This window comes from Oncorhynchus clarkii, chromosome 4 (genome assembly GCF_045791955.1).
Source record: "Oncorhynchus clarkii lewisi isolate Uvic-CL-2024 chromosome 4, UVic_Ocla_1.0, whole genome shotgun sequence".
Taxonomy (NCBI): domain Eukaryota; kingdom Metazoa; phylum Chordata; class Actinopteri; order Salmoniformes; family Salmonidae; genus Oncorhynchus; species Oncorhynchus clarkii.
Genome location: NC_092150.1, coordinates 12,626,739 through 12,649,502, shown reverse-complemented (window position 1 = coordinate 12,649,502; position 22,764 = coordinate 12,626,739). Strand labels below are relative to the sequence as shown.

At 44.8% G+C, this 22,764-nt stretch overlaps 1 protein-coding gene across 2 annotated transcripts in view; it reads right to left on the bottom strand.

The window, feature by feature from the left end:
• LOC139407568 (chemokine-like protein TAFA-5) overlaps positions 1-22,764 on the bottom strand; it is a 118,892-nt gene that overhangs the window by 8,576 nt on the left and 87,552 nt on the right. For both annotated transcript variants that reach the window (XM_071151393.1, XM_071151394.1), the window contains exon 3: positions 877-1,004. In XM_071151393.1, the coding sequence (XP_071007494.1) occupies positions 877-1,004 (128 nt within the window). The remainder of the gene's footprint in view (positions 1-876; positions 1,005-22,764) is intronic.

Genomic DNA, 22,764 nt, shown 5'->3' with positions numbered 1-22,764 from the left:
TAGTGTACAGGTGTTAAGGCAGGCCTCTGGACAGGTGTTAAGGCAGGCCTCTGGACAGGTGTTAAGGCAGGCCTCTGGACAAGTGTTAAGGCAGGCCTCTGGACAGGTCTTAAGACAGGTCTTAAGACAGGTCTCTGGACAGGTCTTATGACAGGTCTCTGGACAGGTCGTATGACAGGTCTCTGGACAGGTCTTATGACAGGTCTCTGGACAGGTCTTATGACAGGTCTCTGGACAGGTCTTATGACAGGTCTCTGGACAGGTCTTATGACAGGTCTCTGGACAGGTCTTATGACAGGTCTCTGGACAGGTCTTATGACAGGTCTCTGGACAGGTCTTATGACAGGTCTCTGGACAGGTCTTAAGACAGGTCTCTGGACAGGTCTTAAGACAGGTCTCTGGACAAGTCTTATGACAGGTCTCTGGACAGGTCTTATGACACGTCTCTGGACAGGTCTTATGACAGGTCTCTGGACACGTCTTATGGCAGGTCTTATGACAGGTCTCTGAACAGGTCTTAAGACATGTCTCTGGACAGGTCTTATGACAGGTCTCTGGACACGTCTTATGACAGGTCTCTGGACACGTCTTATGACAGGTCTCTGGACACGTCTTATGGCAGGTCTTATGACAGGTCTCTGAACAGGTCTTAAGACAGGTCTCTGGACAGGTCTTATGACAGGTCTCTGGACACGTCTTATGACAGGTCTCTGGACACGTCTTATGACAGGTCTCTGGACACGTCTTATGGCAGGTCTTATGACAGGTCTCTGGACAGGTGTTAAGACAGGTCTCTGGACAGGTATTATGACTTCGAACTCTGGTCACTTTAACTGTGACAGATTGTGGTCACGAGGCTTGGCAGTCTTGTCTTACCGTGGTGGTCTTCACCCGGCCCCCTGGCTGTGTGCAGGTCCAGCCCGAGTGGTTTACTAAGAGGTCACAGCCCTCGTCATCCAAGCAAGGCGTCATCTCACACCACTGCCGGCTTCTCACAATGAGAGCTGTGGGGAGAGGAGAGAAAGAGGGATGGTTAACTATCGCCGAATCTATCAAACTAATGAAAAAAAAAAGCCTGTGGACAGACAGGGACACAGATAGAGACAGAGGGGAGAGAGAGAAAGAGATAGAGACAAAGAGAGTTAGTGAGTGAGTGAGCAAGAGAGAGAGAGAGAGACGGAGAGTAGTGAGAGAGAGTGAGAAGGAGAGGAAAGTGATAAACATTGGAGAACATGTAGGATTTGCAGCACAGGGATGGAGAGGGGACATGTTATGAAAGACCATTGATCATTGAGCTTATGAAGCAGGAACGCTCTAATGGTCAGCACACTGCTGTATACCATCTGATCTCGGGTTGTTATAATTCACAGCCCACTGGAGGGAACCAACCAATGCCTGCGCTTAGATTTCACGATGGGTTGCGGCAAGGCTCTCTCGACCTTATCAAACCATACTCTTTGATGAAACAAAGTGAATGGTATGTATGTGTGTGTGCGTACGTGTGCGTGTGTGTGTGCATGTGTCTGTGTGTGTGAGAGAGACACCTGCTCAACACTGGAGATTTCAGCCCTCCACAATACCACATTTTGGGAAAGAGTGTGTGTTCTGGTGTTATTAAACCCCATTCCTGTACATTAGCACACTCAGAGGTTAAACAACACACAGCAAGGGTAACCACAACCACAAAGACTACAGGAAAATAAAAATGCCTGAATAAAACACGCCAAATTAATAATTAGATCTGTGATTATGAAACAGAACATTTTAGCTCTACAAAGAGCCTTCTCCTCTTGAAGTAGACCTGTTTTTATACTTGATCATACACATGTCTATTTATAAGAAACTAGGGCATTCGCACTATCATTTGCATATCATGACATCCCAATTGGCCCTCAGAGAGAGAGGGGGATAGGGAGAAAGAGAGAGAGTTGCATATATAGGTCCAGGGGAAAATGATAATTGAGCAGAATATAGCTTATAACAAACAAAAACTAAAGTATGCAAAAAGGCACGTACAGCATCAGGGAAAAAAGGAGTCACCTTTGCACATAAATAAGTTGTATGTGGTGTGTTTACGGACATATTCAATCAATCCTTATCTCAGTTTGCTGTTCCCACATGCTTCAAGAGGGCCACCATTGTTCCTGTACCCTAGAAAGCAAAGGTAACGGAGCTAAACGACTACCACTCACTCACTTCCGTCATCATGGAGTGCTTTGAGAGACTTATCAAGGACCATATCACCTCCACCCTACCTGACACCCTAGACCCACTCCAATTTGCTTACCGCTCCAGTAGGTCCACAGACGACTCAATCGCAACCACACTGCACACTGCCCTAACCCAACTGGACAAGAGGAATACCTATGTGAGAATGCTGTTAATCGACTACAACTCAGCATTTAACACCATAGTACCCTCCAAACTCGTCATCAAGCTCGAGACCCTGGGTCTCGACCCCGTCCTGTGCAACTGGGTACTGGACTTCCTGACAGGCCGCCCCCAGGTGGTGAGGGTAGGTAACAACATCTCCACCCCGCTGATCCTCAACACTGGGGCCCCACAAGGGTGTGTTCTGAGCCCTCTCCTGTACTCCCTGTTCACCCACTACTGCGTGGCCATGCACGCCTCCAACTCAATCATCAAGTTTGCGGACGACACTACAGTGGTAGGCTTGATTAACAACAACGACGAGACGGCCTACAGGGAGGAGGTGAGGGCCCTCAGAGTGTGGTGTCAGGAAAATAACCTCACACTCAACGTCAACTTAACAAAGGAGATGATTGTGGACTTCAGGACACAGCAGAGGGAGCACCCCCCTATCCACATCGACGGGACAGTAGTGGAGAGGGTAGTACGTTTTAAGTTCCTCGGCGTACACATCACGGACAAACTGAATTGGTCCACCCACACAGACAGCGTTGTGAAGAAGGCGCAGCAGCGCCTCTTCAACCTCAGGAGGCTGAAGAAATTCGGCTTGTCACCAAAAGCACTCACAAACTTCTACAGATGCACAATCAAGAACATCCTGTCGGGCTGTATCACCGCCTGGTATGGCAACTGCTCCGCCCACAACCGTAAGGCTCTCCAGAGGGTAGTGAGGTCTGCACAACGCATCACCGGGGGCAAACTACCTGCCCTCCAGGACACCTACACCACCCGATGTCACAGGAAGGCCATAAAGATCAACAAGGACAACAACCACCCGAGCCACTGCCTGTTCACCCCGCTATCATCCAAAAGGCGAGGTCAGTACAGGTGCATCAAAGCAGGGACCGTGAGACTGAAAAACAGCTTCTATCTCAAGGCCATCAGACTGTTAAACAGCCACCACTAACATTGAGTGGCTGCTGCCAACATACTGACTCAACTCCACTTTAATAATGGAAATTGATGGAAATTGATGGAAAAATGTATCACTAGCCACTTTAAACAATGCCACTTAATATAATGTTTACATACCCTACATTACTCATCTCATATGTATATATATATACTGTACTCTATATCCTGTACTGCATCTTGTCATCTTTATGTAATACATGTATCACTAGCCACTTTAAACTATGCCTATACCGTTCTGTACCATCACTCATTCATATATCTTTATGTACATATTCTTTATCCCTTTACACTTGTGTGTATAAGGTAGTAGTTGTGGAATTGTTAGGTTAGATTACTCGTTGGTTGTTACTGCATTGTCAGAACTAGAAGCACAAGCATTTCGCTACACTCGCATTAACATCTGCTAACCATGTGTATGTGGCAAATAAAATTTGATTTGATTTGATTTAAAGCCAAGGGCAACATTATTGTGCTCACACAGCAAAAGGAAGAACACTGAATTACCACTACAAGCAGTACAAACAAATCAATTGTACAAACTCAATTAAGTTACAGTAGATTCAAACTGTAATAGAAAGGTAAAATACATGTTTTCCTCAAACAGAGGATCTACTGTTGGTGCAACTGCCTATACCAAATGTGTTTCAATGTTGTCATGGGAACACCTGATGCCAATTTTATTTGCATCTTTTTGATAATTGTTTAAAATATATGTTCAATCAATAGGCAGATTAACAGCATTGGACAAATAACAAAAATATTGTAAGCGCATGTCCACCAATTTTCTTAAACAGGACACATGTTGACCCCAGGAAGAGTAGCTGCTGCTTTCACAACACCTAATGGGGATCCTAACAAAACCCCAAATACCAACACGTAATCACAAAAAAACTAGACAAGGGTGAAGGGAAAAATAATGAACGTTATAACTTTAAATGAAACAGATCCTTATAATTAACATCCCCGTCCACCTCAATTAAATTTAACTTTGCCAGGGATGCTGCAGGGATCCTTCTGGAAGTGAACAATTTGCATGGGGAGGCATTTGAATGCCAGAGATATGAATAACAAATTTAGAGGGAGAGGCCAAACCATTTATACTATACAAAACGCATTCAGGTACCCTGCACTACATTCCTAGCGCGACAAGAGGATGGTATAGAAAATTAAATGGTATATGGACTACTTAACAAGGTAATACATTATCCTTTGGTGAAATTTTACAGTGATAACCTCTTAGCCTCAATTATCAATCTGAATTTCCGTTGAACAACACCATGGGACATGGGACATGAGACCCTCTCAAAAATGGTCCTTAATTCAATTCTTCCATTTCCGCATACCTTTATCTGATGTGGTAGGGGGTAGTGGAAGTGATAAGTATATCAATAACACCCAATCACCACGCCGCCCGCCTTCCCGAGGTCATTCCCACCTTCAGATAACAATCAATTCAAGTTATTGTTCTCCTTCATTATCCCACCATTAGCTGTGGCGGCCACTCAACTGAAACAGCTGGGGATCCAAAGGCAATCTCTGTTGTGGAATAATAATCATGAAAGGAAGAAGAAAAAACCTGGATGTAATCTACCTACGTGAAGGTGTGTGTGTGAGAGTGCAGATGGAGAGGAGGTGGGCGTGGATGGGGGCACAGTTCATCTTGTGGCGATAAGACAGAAATAACGTTATTACATCCACCAGTGGGGTAGTATGTCTGTGAAATAGCATATCACTGAGCCGTCAACAGCTGCCGCCCCGGGTGATAAATCCTGCTTAATATGGTGTGAAGCCGGGGGTCTGCCAAGATAGGGGCTGGGGCTGCTAATCTGCCCCAAGGACAGGACAGGGAATACAGAGAAAACACACCACCACCTCCTTTCCTATACCTGTATATTTACTGCCTCTATACAATACCACAGTACAGAGGCCGTAAATGCAACATATTCATTTTGCAGCCTTTTCTGTAGGCAGCGATGGGCAGTATTTCTGTTAAATGTATTTGAAATATGTATTCCAAGTAACTTGATGTATTTTCTAACAAGATACTCTTGAGAGCTGTAATTTCTATAGTCTATATCACATATGTCAGAGTCAAGGCCCGCGGGCCACATCCGGCCCGCAAGAAGGTTTTTTACGGCCCCTGGGATGATCTTGATTTATTATTAGAACCGGCCCGCAGCAAGCCGGCAGCCCGCAGATCTTTTACACGCACCAATACTACATTTCCCACAATGCAAAGGTGACGCACCGAGCAGTAGGCTGCTTCATTTCAATATTTATTGGCACAGCAGTCGTCAGCATCACAGTAAAATTAACTTTCAGATACCCATCAAAAATGGCAAAACGGAAGGTGGATACTGAGAACCGGGGGTTTCAAACAAGGTGGGAGTCGGAGTATATGTTCACGAAGGTAGCTGGAAAACCTGTGTGTCTTCTGTGTGGAGAAAGTGTGGCGGTACTGAAAGAGTATAATCTGAGACGACATTATGAAACGAAACACGCGGACAAAAACAAGAATATGGACATGGAACAAAGGCTACAAAAGGCAGAGGAATTAAAACGAGGCCTCAAATCTCGACAGGCTCTGTTCAAAAAAGCCAAATCACAAGGCCAGGCTGCTGTCAAGGCCAGTTTTATTTTGGCAGAAGAGATCGCTAAATCAGCCCGGCCATTTACGGAGGGGGATTTCATCAAAAACTGCATGATTAAAGTTTGTGACGAAGTTTGCCCAGAAAAAAGGCAACTCTTTTTAAATGTGAGTCTGAGCAGAAACACCATTGCCGAGAGAGTAGACCAGTTGTCCATCAATCTAAAAGAGCAGCTTGTGAAAAAGGGAAAAGATTTTATTGCATATTCCTTGGCTGTGGATGAGAGCACCGACATTTCTGACATTGCCCAGTTGTCAATTTTCATCCGCGGAGTGGACTCCAACCTAAGCGTGACAGAGGAGTTTTTGGCTTTACGTCCTATGCATGGCACAACTACGGGGCATGATTTGTATGAAGAGGTGTCAAGATGTGTAAATGAGATGGAGCTGCCTTGGGAAAAACTCGTGGGTTTGACAACCGACGGAGCACCTGCGATGTGTGGACACAGGAGCGGACTGGTGGCGAAGATACGGGAAAAGATGCAAGAGGAAAACGCGACAGGTGAGCTGACAGCTTATCATTGTATCATACACCAGGAAGCGTTGTGCGGTAAAGCCTTGAAAATGGAGCATGTAATGAGCATCATCACGCGCACAGTTAACTTTATCAGAGCCAAAGGTTTGAATCACCGCCAGTTCAAGGCATTTCTGACGGAGTTAGAAACGGAGCATGGTGATTTGCCTTATCACACAGAGGTGCGATGGCTAAGCCAGGGAAAGGTGCTTCAAAGATGTTTCGAGCTTCGTGAGGAGATTTGTCTGTTCTTGGACAGCAAAGGGAAAGACACAACACAACTCCGAGACGAAATGTTTCTGTGTGAAATGGCTTTTCTGTGTGACATTACGAGTCATCTGAATGCAATAAACTTGCAGCTGCAGGGTCGGGATCGTGTCATCTCTGATATGTACAGTACAGTGAAGGCATTTAAAACCAAACTGACTCTGTGGGAGACGCAGATGCGGAAAGAAAATTTGAGCCACTTTCCCAGCTGCCAGACCATGAAAGAGAAGCTCTCTACCAGTGCGTTCCCGAGCACACAGTTGGCTGATAAAATAGGTATGCTTGCCGCTGACTTTCGACGCCGATTTGCTGACTTTGAAGCACAAAAAAGCAGGTTGGAACTGCTCGGTAACCCATTTGCTGTTGACGTGGAAAGCTCACCACCAAACCTCCAAATGGAGTTGATTGACCTCCAATGCAATGATGCACTGAGGGCAAAATATGCGGCAGTGGGTGCTGCGGAGTTCGCCCGTTTCCTCCCCGGCACAATGCCCCAGCTGCGCATCCAGGCTGCTCAAACGTTGTCTATGTTTGGCAGCACATACCTGTGTGAACAACTGTTTTCTTTGATGAACCTGAACAAAACATCACACAGAAGTCGACTTACTGCTGAACACCTCCACTCAATTCTGAGGATTTCTTCAGCTCAGAGCCTTACCCCGAACATTGATGAACTTGTGGAAAAGATGGGACACCACCAAGTATCACCCTCAACCTCAAACAAGTGAACATTACTGTGCAATCACATATTTAGAGTTTTTACTCAGTTCAAGTTTAAAAGTTAAAATTTAATATTTGTTTTCACTGCATGTTACTTCTCCTTAAACAAAGTGTTGTTTTTGATTAATAGATTTTTGCACTTTATTTTTTTGTATTTCAATCCAATTATATTTTAAAAATATTTCAGTTGAGTGGATGATAGAAAATTGCTATTATTGTTTTTTCTTTGAAGTAAATTTAGCCCACTTTTGCTAAAATAGAAAATATAGTCTACTGATGGTGCCTTGAATACTGGTTTCTTTCATTTAATGTTCATGTTATGGGGATATTTATATAAAGGAAATTTGTCTTTTGTGTCTGTTGAAAATTAAAGATTACTGACAGAGCCATAAGAAAATATTGCTTTATTTATCTGATCATATTGTAATATATTTGTTAGGTTTTCAGTAGGTTCAATTAGGTTCACTAGACTATATGCGTCATTTAAAAATTTTTCAATGAACATTCGAACAGTCCGGCCCTCGTCTTGTAGCTGATTTTTTTATTTGGCCCTCCGTCCATTTGACTTTGACACCCCTGGTCTATATAGACTAACATGTATCCCCGCACATTGACTCGGTGCCGGTACTCCCTGTATATAGCCTCGTTATTGTTATGTAATTTTCTTGTGTTACTTTTGGATTTTTGGACTACATATTATTTTCACTTTAGTTTATTTTGTATATATTTTCTCAACTCTATTACTTGAACTGCATTGTTGATTAAGGGCTTGTAAGTAAGCATTTCACGGTAAGGTAGTATTCGGCGTATGTGACACATTTTATTTGATAAGTGTCTGTTAAATGACAAAATGTAAATGGTAGAACATACACGTAAAACATGCCGAGTATTAATCTAATGACCTCCGCCCCCCAAACAAGGCCAATAGTAATAGCTAGTGTGCTTTGCAGTTGTTCATTTTTACATTTAAATAAAAATGTTGGTCATTTAGCAGATGCTTGTATGCAGAGCGAATTACAGGTAGTGCATTCAACTGAGGTAGTGTCATATCCTGACCATAGAAAGCCTTTATTTTCTATGGTGGAGTAGGTCAGGGCGTGACTGCTGGATGTTCCAGTTTATTATTTCTATGTCTAGTCTAGTTTTTGTATTTCTATGTTGGCCTGGTATGGTTCCCAATCAGAGGCAGCTGTCTATCGTTGCCTCTGATAGGGGATCATATTTAGGCAACCTTTTCCCACCTGTTGTTTGTGGGATCTTGTTTTTGTATTGTTGCTTTTGAGCCCTACAAGGTTTGTTTGCTTGTTTCTCTTTATTGTTTTGTTGCTGGTTCACATTTAAATACATTTTGATGAACCCAAATCCCGCTGCTCCTTGGTCTACCCATTTCAACGAGCGTTACAGAAGATCCCACCAACAACGGACCAAGCAGCATGCACAGGAGGAAAGCCAGGAATGGAGGACATCCTGGATGTGGGACGAGATTATGTCAGGAGACAGAAGCCTGCCATAGAAGCAGGCGGAAGCAGCGAGGGAAGGACAGCGATGACGCCAGGGTTCGCGACCACGACGCAAGCCAAAAAGACAGCCTGAAAAATGTTTTTTGGGGGGTTGAGTGGTCAGCGACACCGAGGGGTGAGTCAGAGACCGAGGAGGAATATTGGGACAGATTGGGCGAGGAGTGGGCAGCGAAAGTTGAGGGGAGTGAACCAGAGCCAACTCCCAGTACTCTCCGTGGGGAGTGTGTGATCGGTCATGCACCATGTTTTGCGCATTCACAGACGGTGCGTTCTGTGCCAGCGCCTCGCACTTGTCGTGCTAAAGTGTGTATCTGTCCAGGATGGGTTGTGCCGGCTCAGCACGCCTGGTCTCCAGTGCGCCTCCTTGGTCCAGGATATCCTGCGCCGGCTCCTCGCGCTGTATCCCCAGTGCGCATTCACAGTCCGGTGCGTTCTGTGCCAGCTTCTCGCACTTGTTGTGCTAAAGTGGGTATCTGTCCAGGACGGGTTGTGCCAGCTCTACGCTCCAGACCTCCAGTGCGCCTCCACAGTCCAGTACGTCCTGTGCCTCCTCTCCGTACTCGCCCTGAGGTGCGTGTCACCGGCACGGTGCCACCTGTACTGACCCAACGCATCAGGCATCCAGGGCGCCTCCCCAGTCCAGAGCTTCCAACGACAGTTCCACAGTTCGGAACTTCCAACAACAGTTCCACAGTCCGGAACCTCCAGAGACGGTCCACGGTCCGGAACCTCCAGAGACGGTCCTCGGTCCGGAACCTTCAGAGACGGTCCACGGTCCGGAACCTCCAGAGACGGTCCACGGTCCGGAACCTCCAGAGACTGTCCACGGTCCGGAACCTCCAGAGACGGTCCACGGTCCGGAACCGTCTGCGACAGTCCACGGTCCTGAGCTTCGGAACCTCCAGAGACGGTCCACGGTCCGGAACCTCCAGAGACGGTCCACGGTCCGGAACCTCCAGAGACGGTCCATGGTCCGGAACCTCCAGAGACGGTCCACGGTCCGGAACCTCCAGAGACGGTCCACGGTCCGGAACCTCCAGAGACGGTCCACGGTCCGGAACCTCCAGAGACTGTCCACGGTCCGGAACCTCCAGAGACTGTCCACGGTCCGGAACCTCCAGAGACGGTCCACGGTCCGGAACCTCCAGAGACTGTCCACGGTCCGGAACCTCCAGAGACGGTCCACGGTCCGGAACCTCCAGACACAATCCACGGTCCGGAACCGTCTGCGACAGTCCACGGTCCTGAGCTTTCTGTGACGGTCCACGGTCCGGAACCGTCTGCGACAGTCCACGGTCCTGAGCTTCGGAACCTCCAGAGACGGTCCACGGTCCGGAACCTCCAGAGACGGTCCACGGTCTGGAACCTCCAGAGACGGTCCACGGTCCGGAACCTCCAGAGACGGTCCACGGTCCGGAACCTCCAGAGACTGTCCACGGTCCGGAACCTCCAGAGACGGTCCACGGTCCGGAAACTCCAGAGACGGTCCACGGTCCGGAACCTCCAGAGACGGTCCCCGGTTCCACAGTCCGGGACCTCCTGAGATGGTCCACGGTCCGGAACCTCCAGAGACAGTGCACAGTCCGGAACATCCAGAGACAGTGCACGGTCCGGAACCTCCAGAGACGGTCCACGGTCTGGAACCTCCAGAGGCGGTCCACGGTCCGGAACCTCCAGAGACAGTCCACGGTCCGGAACCTCCAGAGACTGTCCACGGTCCGGAACCTCCAGCTCCATGGCCGGAGCCTTCTCCAGCGCTGATGCCCAGTCTAAGCACGGAGTCCAGTTAAGCTCCAAGGTCAGAGTCTTCTTCTGTGTCCGGGTCCATGGCTGGATTCACGGGATGAGAGGGTTCTTCGTCCCGCACCAGAGCCGCCACCGACACTAGACATCCCCCCTAACCCTCCCTTTTGGTTTCAGGTTTTGCGGCCAGAGTCCGGACAGTTCCACAGTCCGGAACTTCCAACAAAAGTTCCACAGTCTGGGACCTCCTGAGACGGTCCACGGTCCGGAACATCCAGAGACAGTGCACGCTCCGGAACCTCCAGAGACAGGGCACGGTCCGGAACCTCCAGAGACAGTGCACGGTCCTGAACCTCCAGAGACAGTGCACGGTCCGGAACCTCCAGAGACAGTGCACGGTCCGGAACCTCCAGCTCCATGGCCGGAGCCTTCTCCAGCGCTGATGCCCAGTCTAAGCACGGAGTCCAGTTCAGCTCCAAGGTCAGAGTCTTCTTCTGTGTCCAGCCCGGGTCCATGGCTGGATTCACGGGATGAGAGGGTTCTTCGTCCCGCACCAGAGCCGCCACCGACACTAGACAACCCCCCTAACCCTCCCTTTTGGTTTCAGGTTTTGCGGCAAGAGTCCGGACAGTTCCACAGTCCGGAACTTCCAACAACAGTTCCACAGTCCGGGACCTCCTGAGACGGTCCACGGTCCGGAACATCCAGAGACAGTGCACGGTCCGGAACCTCCAGAGACGGTCCACGGTCCGGAACCGTCTGCGACAGTCCATGGTCCTGAGCTTTCTGCGACGGTCCACGGTCCGGAACCTCCAGCTCCATGGCCGGAGCCTTCTCCTGCGCCGATGCCCAGTCTAAGCACGGAGTCCAGTCCAGCTCCAAGGTCAGAGTCTTCTTCTGTGTCCAGCCCGGGTCCATGGCTGGATTCACGGGATGAGAGGGTTCTTCGTCCCGCACCAGAGGCACCACCGACACTAGACAACCCCCCTAACCCTCCCTTTTGGTTTCAGGTTTTGCGGCCAGAGTCTGCACCTTTGGGGGGGGGGTACTGGTTCTAAATTATGATGAACCCAAATTATGATGAACCCAAATCACGTTGCGCCTTGGTCTACCCATTTCGACGAGCGTTACAGGTAGATACAAAGTAATTCAAAAGTAAGCAAAAAGTTATATAACCATTACTGAGCATGTTGTTGTTGCTAAGGGCTAATAACTAATAACTTGCTAAGGGCTAAGGACTAATAACTTTCTAATATATTTTTTACATTTTTATTAAATACAATACTTTGCAAATGCATGTCATAAATTATTTTGATATGTTGTTCTTTAGGGTATTTTGTAAAAAAAAAAATGCAATTGTATTTTTGCCCGTCCCTGACTGTAGGACAGTGAATACTCCTCCACATTGAGACTGTACCCCAGATGTCAGTGAGTTTGTGAGTTTTGTAAATACTGCTGTGCATCTTGTTCCAGTCTCAGTCTTCAGGTCTTAATGGGAGTACCTGCAGAGTTGCAAACCATCTGCATACCCAGACCCCTTAAGAGTTAAAGCCTGCCAGTTGCCCCCCATGCATTAGCATTAGCATTAAACCACCAAACTCTGTAACGACAGTGCCTTTTAGGGCAGCCAATTTACTGGGTCTTGTTTTCATAGTGTAGCCTCCGATGCTAAGACGCTCAAATCATGTCAGAGGCTGGGCGCATTGAGGCTCCATTGAAGAAGCACATCCCATTCAAGAGGGATAGCTACCAAACTCTCAATAGAGACAAAACCATTCCAGGAGTCACCACTCACTTTATATATGGAAACAGTGAGCCTCTCCCGATCACAATGTTCTGCTTTGCTAAACTGTGTTTAGGCCTAACTGCTCAAGCCTTTAAGAGGTTAAAGGTTTGTCGAATTGTGTTCTGCTTTGATGCAATAAGCAGTTTCTGAGGAGTGCAGTCTGGAAAGTACAAGAGACATCCATGCTTTCTATGTCTATGCTGCATACAGTAATTCACCTAATTAACAATGTTCTCTATTCATCAGCTCACTGGTGCGAGTCACCTCTTTCTCACCAAATCACAGGCGTTACTATGTAGTGCTGTGTTCATGATAAGAAAAAAGCCCTTCTCCATAATTACTCATACATGGCCCCTATTTTAATGAGAATATTCTGCTCGTTTGGTGGGCTTGATGAGGGTCTACAAAACAAGGTGTCAACATGGTAGAGGTGAAAAGGTAGACATGGTTTTGAAGCTACTGGGGGTTAAGTTGAAAGTTTGAATTTCTAGTCAAGCTGAGCATCTATGACATACCAGCAGTGTTCTATGGATGTTCTGGTACTTCTACGATGGCCCAGGTCACTAGACAACACAGACATTTGTGATGGAGATGACAGGCTGCATCTCTGCACCAACACTCACCTCCCCCATCTTTCCTACTGTACTGAGCAGGGTCTCAAAATGAAAAATTGATAACCTGATATCACCTAAATAATAATAATAATTACATCAATCTATTTTTATTCCTTATTTTAGTACAGTTAGGCTGATAGCACATTGTTTATATGAGAGGTATCCGAATATCAATGCTGTCATTTCAGTCATCTGCGATATTCTTTTCAAATGGTAGTTTAATCAGTAAGGTTTGTCTGAATGGCTAGCTCGCTTTTGACTTCATTCAGTAAGCAACATATAGTTATCATTGCTTCCTCTCTATGGGCATAGTGGAATGTATTTGTTAGTTTTACAAACGTTATCACCATCAGCATAGCGTCACGACTCTCCTCCTCTTTTACTATTAGCCAAGTGCGGAATGTCGTTCACCTATTATCTTCTAGCCTATGAGCACAGCACACTAGTACAACTCCACCACGCTAGCTGAGGCACCAATGGGCATAAATCTTGTGATGTATGTATATGTCAACATACCCCTAGATTCTTTCACTTGCGTGTTACGTCAACAATTTACTGACAAACCTCCACCTCCCCACCACCACCTGCTGCAGGCCCGCCAATGGCCAACTGAATTAAAGCAGGGAAGCGAGGCTTTCAGCCAGAACTGTCGTGAAGCGATTTGGCCGAACAGAAGTTGATTTATAAGCGAATTACCTTGATATGCCTTGATAAAACAATTCAATTATATTGAAAGTCCTCTAAGCAGGAGAATTGAACTTAGGTTGGATAAATGGGAGCAAGCTTTAATGAAACAAACAAACAGACTCCCACCCTCTATTAACTGTCATGGCTACAGAGCCACACACTAAGACTCCCTCTCTAATGAGACATACGCTGTCTCTGCCGCTCAGAGAGCCTGTCACTCGGCAGGGACGCAGACTATGGAGGAACACAGCTGTTCCCAGTGCAGCCTTTTGTAAATCGATACATCAAAGTGCTGTACTCAGCCTGAACCCAGAACTGCCAGCCAAATGCCCACAAACAAAAAGGCGTGTGACGAATCCAGTCGGAGGAACCTGCCCGCACAGTAAGACTGGGCTCCCTGAATACCTGAGTTTATTCACAAGGTACCTAGCAGAGCCACCACATATTGCCTTAAAACCTGTAATATGTGTGGGCATTGTTATTCAAAGGTGTAATTAGAAGTGTCAGGGGTGGAATGTAAAAAAAATTGAGTGAGAGAGAACACAATCCATGTAAGATTTAATCACAGCTCCAATGAATAAAGGCTGTTTTGTCTTGTCATTTTTTTGCAGAGTGTATTAAACTCGGCAGGATAGAGGACATTTTTCTTTGTGTGCTCTTGTGGAGACATTGTTTCTTAATCTAATTCCCTAGGAATGTCTGGAGCTACATCTCTATCCTCAATCATCCCAGGACACCTTCCCTAAGTGCGTGCGCCACACGCTTCCCTTGATAACGCTTTCATTAATTCAGCCGCCTGTCTTTGCTGGTCCTCGAAACAGCTTTCATCGGAAGCCTTGCAGCTCGATCTTAGACCGGAAGCTTTCATGGTATCGCTGCTTATGGACATGCTTTATGGATACTAGAAGCACAAGGATCTCAATGGGATCCTTGCTGTGCAGCATGATGCACTGTCCAACTTCAAGCTCTGTCTGAAGAGCAACGAGAGAACGAGAGAAGGCATCGAATCATATTGAAGGTACCTGGAGTATGTAGCAACTGTGGTGGGCAGGTAACTAAGACAACAAGTCTACTATACATAGGCTACCAATATAGAGAAAAAGGATTCACAAAGAACAGCTTGGCACAAATGACATCTTGCTATTAAAAAGAGGTTCATGTGAAAAAATACCATTCATTGCACAGTGGAGTTGCACCAAAGGTGCAGTGTGACAGTTGAATCACACCCTTGACTCGGAACAGCCCCTCTTTTCTCCAAACGGTAAATGCCCCACCACATTCCCCTGAATTCATCTTGAATTCTGCGGGTCCCTATTAGGCCTGAGCGATGGCCCGGTCCCAGCTGTGTTCAGCCAGCATTCTGCAGACAGAGAGGGGGAAGTGGTCTCTGGAGCCTTGGCGGTCTTGACCCAGTTAAGGTAGGCGCTGACTGATGACCGATGCAGAGACCTGCCGACAGGATTTATTGAGACGATAAATGAGAGGGGCTTCGCGTTGCGGTGGACGAGAGATTATTTATATATTTTGATAAAGACTTTTGGTAAGCGCTACACAGCCTTGCGTTGCTGTCTTTAGTTTCTGTTCCTTTGCATGGAAAGCAAAGGCCTACCCCTGTGGGCATTCCTCAGAGACTGGGACACACGGACACAAACTAAAAGAAACACTAAACTCGTCTTGATTTAAACAAATTAAAAATAATAATTGTATTCAGTTTAGAACAAATTCTTATTTACAATGACGGTCTACACCGGCCAAACCCGGACGATGCTGGACCAATTGTGCGCCGCCCTCTGGGACTCCCAATCACAGACGGTTGTGATACAGCCTGGATTCAAACCAGGGTCTGTAGTGACATCTCAAGCACTGAGATGCAGTGCCTTAGACCGCTGCGCCTCTCAGGAGCCCCACTGCAACAAGTCCCTTTCGTTTATAGTCCCCAGAAAAGTCCTGTTAAAAGCCTTTCCACTGGAAATACAGTTAAAAAAGAATTGAGAACAACACTATGGCAGCAAGTGCTGTAAAACATCATATGCTATTTGTGTAATAGTTTAGCTGATAAAAATCCAGAGTAGATGAGCAATTTACAAATATGTCAGTAGCATGACATAAACTGGCCCAGGTAACCACCAGTTACACTGTAGAGTTCATAGCTCAGATAGTCAGAGAGCCAACATCTGTGAGCACCGTCTGCCCGGGTGTTGTACTTGACATTTTAAACAAATCAGCTTGAATCAATAGCAAAGGTTACGACAGCAACACTCCGGGTCTCGGCGATGCTAAATGGAGTCAGTCTGCTTAGTGCTGAACCCTCTCCCTCCCCTAAATGCTTGACCGTCTCCGAGCCGGTTCCCTTCCACGATCGATTGGAAATGACGTAAGCCACTCCAAAAAGACTGGAAGCCTTAAAATACATTTTGAGGTCTTCATTTAGGATTGTTGTGTTGTAAATGCGGAGGACGGATATTAACGGTGGATTTCAGAGGCTTAGAGGTGTTCTGTCCAAGTTAATAGTTGCATAATGTCATGGGCAAAATGTATGACAGACAGACAGTTTAACGGTCAAATTTGAAAAAGACATCAGTTATTCTAGGCACGAGTTCCAGGAAGTTCCTAATTTAAATGATGGAAAGGAAGTACCAATAACAATTAGCGATTGGGTATTTTACAACACACATGCCTACCACTACAGAGCCACTCTCTCAGAAACGTTATAGGTCTATCATGATATTCACCAAATGGTAAACAACTAATCAATAGTTCATTTGTCACTGGAGTAACAAGGAAGCAAGTTAGGGGAATTCCAGCTTTTTCCACAACCAAAATGAGACAATCAATTTCCACTTTAGTAAGACTATCAAGGGAAAGGGGCTACAACTCAAATGAAGGTTGATTGCTCCAAATACCAAAACAACTCTCTTTTTCAGTAATCTTTTAACTTTTACTACTCTGAGAGGGTAAAAGTATTTCTAGGCCCCGTTGGCATTTGGGTCTAAATGGATAGCACAGTGCCCCCTGTCACAGCCTGAGGCTGACCGGAAGTGGCAGGTGTATTATTCTTCTGGTTGCTGGCTCCCTGGACAAATTCTAAGATATTTGAAAGGCTCTGCAGTCACTATAGTGCCCTCTAACAAATATCTCTGTTCAGCATTGCAACACTTCAAGTTGCGTTAAAGTCTCCAGGACTCGACAAATTTGAGTTGCACCGATACAAAATGTTATTTAAAAAAATAATTATGTGCAGTTAATTACATTGATCTCAAGACTGTTTCTTATTAGGTTCCTAGAGAGTTTTTTCTAGCCTCCGTGCTTCTACACCTGCATTGCTTGCTGTTTGGGGTTTTAGGCTGGGTTTCTGTACAGCACTTTGTGACATCAGCTGATTTAAGAAGGGCTTTATAAATTTGATTGATGGATTGATTGTTGACAAAGCACGTACTGAGTCAACAGTCCAAATGTGTCTTAATTCTGAACTAGCTTGCTTTCCATGTCTCCTATCAGCAATTGGCCAATTTATAACTTTGATCTTAGACATTTTAAGATGAAACATCTCCCCTAAATGCAGTCTAAATTATGTAGTATCACAATTACCATGGCTAAATGTGAAAAATCATTGACCCCCACAAATGTTCTCAAATGACCCACATTTATCTGGGAGAGTTGTGTGGCTGCACTTGACCCTAAGCTGCAGACAGCTGCATGAATAAGCCCTCTTGCCTCTTCTAGGAAATTGCTTCGCAGCAAGTCACAAACATGGGGTTTATCAGTATTAATAGAGGTGTCCATGCAAATGAGCTCCATTCATATTGATGGTGGTTGTAGTGTTTCCAGGTGACAAGAGTTGAATGTGAGTTTGTGTGTGTTTGTGTCTGACAGGTTTCGAACCCAGGTCTTCTGTGCACCAGAAGACGAGCTAAAGCCTAGGTATTACAAGTCATCTGGTGTTAGGCAACGTTACTCATCACACAAGTGTGGCACACATACAACCATTAATACATACACGTATAAGTTCAAATCAAACGCATCCAGAAAGAAGAAATGTGCTTTCTTGACAAATGTATTCATTGATTCAATTTGAGGCACAAGAAAAGCTATATGTCGTTGTGTGAAATTACATCCCACAAATAGGTGAATAAATTAAAAAAATTAATTACATTACCGTTGGTTATTAAAGTGACCAAAACGTGTATTACATCATAAGAGATGTGGGATTCCAGTCAGCTAGGCAGAGATCCTTACTATTTACACTTCATTGGCATCAATCACTTGCAACACTGATGAAATTATTTAATAAAAGCCATTTTGGATGATTGATTTGTATTTATGGCATTTGTTTGGGTCTGTAATGCCAGTTACTCATGCAAAGAAGTTAAACTCATCCGTGTTATGACAATAGCATAAAGAGAACGTTTTGTCATCGGTTTACAGCTCTTAGCTTGTATTGAGTGGATCCTTTGATAGGTGTCTCTGGGAAAGGGTGTGACGGGGGAAAATAATCTGTCATGCTGATACAGTACATATTCATTCACGCATCATTCATCCTCTTTCATTGTAGATATCATCTTATAATCATTTGCCCTTTTGCCATCCTTCACTTGTTTGTCTCAGCCATATAGGCTTGTTGCTGAGGTCATAAAAAGGATTTTGGAGGCCCCCCTCCACTCCCTATATCCCATGAACACCCTCTTATGAAAATTGCCTGGAGTGACAGAGTGGAAGAATGTGCGTTTTTTTATGTTGTCTCTTTTTTTTCTGTGGCCCCAGACCAAATGGATGTTGTGTGGGATAATGATGTATGTCCTCATGCGTTAAGGGGACTTGTGAGAGCACATCATGTTTTACTGCTGCAACAGCAAACATTCCCAAGGACAAAGGTCTGGCCTGGTCACCTATATTTTCCAATGTATTTTGAGAAATAATTTGGCGTTAACAATAGAGCATAATTGTAGGCAGTAAAGAGTATAACACACATGACTAGTCCCTCACTGGATTTGACATTCAAATCCCCCTATGAAAGAGAAAGTATAGGCAACAACTTCCCAGTATGCGCAGCTGGTTGAAACAGTCGAGTTGCGTGACTTCTCAGCCAGGTTTGTCATCAGAACTTTATGGATCATGCCAAGGGACAGCCCGTGTCTCCATCAAGTGTAAACTGCCTTCATGGGACACACTGCTGTGCAAACAAAACACACTCCTGAAATATATGTCTTCAATTCTGGTTTTCAATCAATTGGTTAATTTGTTGAGAAAGTAAGGAACTCAAAGCCGTTCCCGCCCCAGGAACATCCCTAAACACAAAATAAATTCAAATCTGTCTATTACATTACAATAACATAAAAAATTATGAAAAGCGAATCAAAAGTCAGGTCATGATATGAGAAAATTGACTATTTGTGTTACAGCAAAATTATTTGGTGCCTTCTAAATTAGTCACAACGCTTTCTCAGAAAAAGAAGCATCTCTGTGATGTTTTTGTGTCCTTCAAAATGCTAATGGCCTAATGAACAACATCGTTCCTTATTCCAAATGACTAGAAACTGAAGGGAGTCGCGTCATATAGTCTAAACACCGTCACATGAAAGGACTAAGACCTTAGCTTCTTTCCAATCCACAGATTTAATTACAACATGCTTGTCTCTATGGCACATTTTAAGCACCTCTAAAAGATCCTTTCTGAAGATTGCTAAATGACCTGAAAAAAACACATCACAGTGTAAATCTCTTCCAATGCACTAGCATGTGTAGTGTTGAAACACATACTGAAAAATGTGTTCTATTATCTGACAATTACTGCAATGGTATACATGCCTCGATTGACTGTACCATGTTCGATTTCCTCAAACAACAACTGCAATTTTAACAATAACTTTAATAGTTTTCGAAGACTGCCTTGTCTCATGCTGCTTCAATCAAAGATGTGGTTAGCTTACGTTTGGAAAGAGCCTGAAGGATTGCGTAAATGCTAAAGTTCTTCTATACTAAAAAAGAGGAGCTATATATACTTTAACCTCTTGCATTTCAAAAATGGTACTAAAACAAACAAAAAAACATGTTTCTTTCTTATCTTTTACCAGATCTAATGTGTTATCTCCTACATTAATTTCACATTCCACAAACGTCAAAGTGTTTCCTTTCAAATGGTATCAAGAATATACATATCCTTGCTTCAGGTCCTGAGCTACAGGTAGTCAGATTTGGGTATGTCACTTTAGATGAACATTGAAAAAAAGGGTCAGATCCTTAAGAGGTTTTTAAGAGAATTAAGAGAAGATTTACATCAGAGAATGGAGAACACATGCAATGCATTAAAAATAGAGAGGGCAACCTCAAAGACATCGCTACTCTTCAGGCCGGACCACTGCTGGAAGGGGTTTTCCAAGCAGAGTAGAAACAAACCCTGGCCTGACTGTTATAGCCACAAATGCTATCACTGCTATTGATGCTCAAGGCTCACTCCTCTTAATGCTCAATCGTAATTCCCTCGTCTACGCTCACCGCTCGAGAGGTACATTATTTGAGGATGTGAGAGAAATACTGTATTACTAGAGACCCCGTCCAATATAAAAAAGGAAAGTTGAGAGAATAAGATTGTTAGACAGTGTGTTGCAAAGGCTACAGAATAATGCATTGCAACCCTCACCAATTGCATAACTAATTAACTGCAGCCAAGCATCGGCGGTAGCAGAACATTTTATTAATGTTACATATCAATTGTTCTGAACCCACCTGAACACCTGCAAACACTTTATCATTGTGTACTCTGATTTATTGTTGCTTTGTGTAAATACACAGGAAGCATCATCCATGTAAGTAACTCAATTTATTCAAAGAGGAAACCATTTAGTAATCACGTTATTCATCAATATGGTAGGTTCTTCCAGAAAGAAGGTTGCGTGCATGTCCCTTGAGGAAAAAAGGGACAACTACATTGAACGGAGCTGGGGATAGAAGGGGAGGAGCACAAGGATGAGTAAACGTCAGGAGAGAAAGTTTAATGAGGCAATAAAGTCAGAGGTGGTGTGGTATATGGCCAATATACCACAGCAAAGGGCTGTTCTTAAGCACGACGCAACTCAGAGTGCTCGATACAGCCCTTAGCCGTGGTATATTGGCCATATACCACAAACCCCCCGAGTTGCCTTATTATTATTATCAACTGGTTACCAACGTAATAAAGGCGCCGGAGGAGATGGCTGCCGTTTTACGATCTCCTAACCAATTGTGCTATTGTGTGTGTTTTTTTTCACATTATTTGTATCTTATTTTGTGCATAATGTTTCTACCACCACTGTATCTTATGACCGAAAATAGCTTCTAGATATCAGGACAGCGATTACTCACCCGTACTGGAGGAATACTTTTTCTTTAATGAGTCGGACGGGAAGGATTTACTATGCTCAACCAGAGGCAGCGCTCCAAGTGGCTGGTGACTTTAATGCAGGGAAACTTAACCTATTTAATCCCATCGGTCACAATAGTGACTGTAAAAAAACATTTTCAGTTATAAGGCTCTAAAAATGTTACTGAATGATCTATCAATGCATTTCCAGTAAATATTTAAATAATAAAGGGTCCCAATGAATGATGTGCAGTGTCACATGTTTAGTGTAAATTGTCACATGACCAGATCTGTTTACTTCCTGGTTGCACCATGAGAAGAGGATGTCTGCATCAAAGCTCCCAAACAAAAGGTTAGTAAAGTATGTTAACATTAAGTTAGGACAAAGATGTTTGGTACACATCATCTTTAAGGTGTCTAGTTTTGATATATGCATTTACAATTACTCCCCTTTGTTCAGTGTGGTCATAGAATGTGTAAACATGTTGACGGCAACAATAGTGACCGGCGGGAAAACACAGTGTATCTAGGTATACACATAGTTATTACACATACATAGTTCTTGTTTTACCTAACTTTCTACTTTGTTCTTTCTTTAAGTTTCACTTTGAGTCCAGTTCTGGATATGTTGGATCTAGGTGACTGCCCAGACAAGGCATGCAACATTGCAGTTATCCCTCAAAATGAGAAAGATGCTGTCCTGAGTGATTGTGATAGCAATGGGTCAGATATGGACTATGGACAGGCCATTTGCCAGCCAGGCTGTTGAATGCATATGCTGAACCTATGCAAACACATCATGACAGGAACAACGTTATCAGTGATGATGACCTACCCCTCTCCCCCCATCCACAACCTCCCCCACCCCCCTCCATTGTTGATAATGAAGAGCCAAGGGCCTCTACCCGCCAGAGGGTCCAGTCAGAAGAGCCAAGGGCCTCTACAAGCCATAGGGGTCAGTCAGAAGAGCCAAGGGCCTCTACAAGCCATAGGGGTCAGCCAGAAGAGCCAAGGGAAAAGCTGCAGGTGGTCAAAAATAAAGATTGAGCGTTCAAACAATTGAAGAGGCCTGCCACAGATGTGATTCCAAAACACATAGTATACAGCCCAAATATGCAAAAGTTTGGCACGAAACCACTGAGCCATGGAAGGAGATCTTTACTGGCTGCTACTGTTGAAGATCAGGCAAGATATGACAAAGCTTCTCACTGGCCAATCAACATGATGCACCAGTTCCAGACAAGTCATCATTGTGACAAACGTACTACCTATGCATGTGAGAAATGCAAAGCACCACTGCACATTGAATGCTTCAAGATATACCATGGACAGTAGAAAAGGAGATGAGACCGAATGAAAAAGGACTCGGACCGAAGAGTGAAGGAAAATCAGCCGACAAGTGTTCAGCATATGTGGGAACTCCTTCAAGACTGTTGTAAAAGCATTCCGGGGAGAAGCGGGTTGAGAGAATGCCAAGAGTGTGCAAAGCTGTCATCAAGGCAAAGGGTGGCTATTTGAAGAATATAAAATATATTTTGATTTGTTGAACACTTTTTTGGTTACTACATGATTCCATATGTGTTAT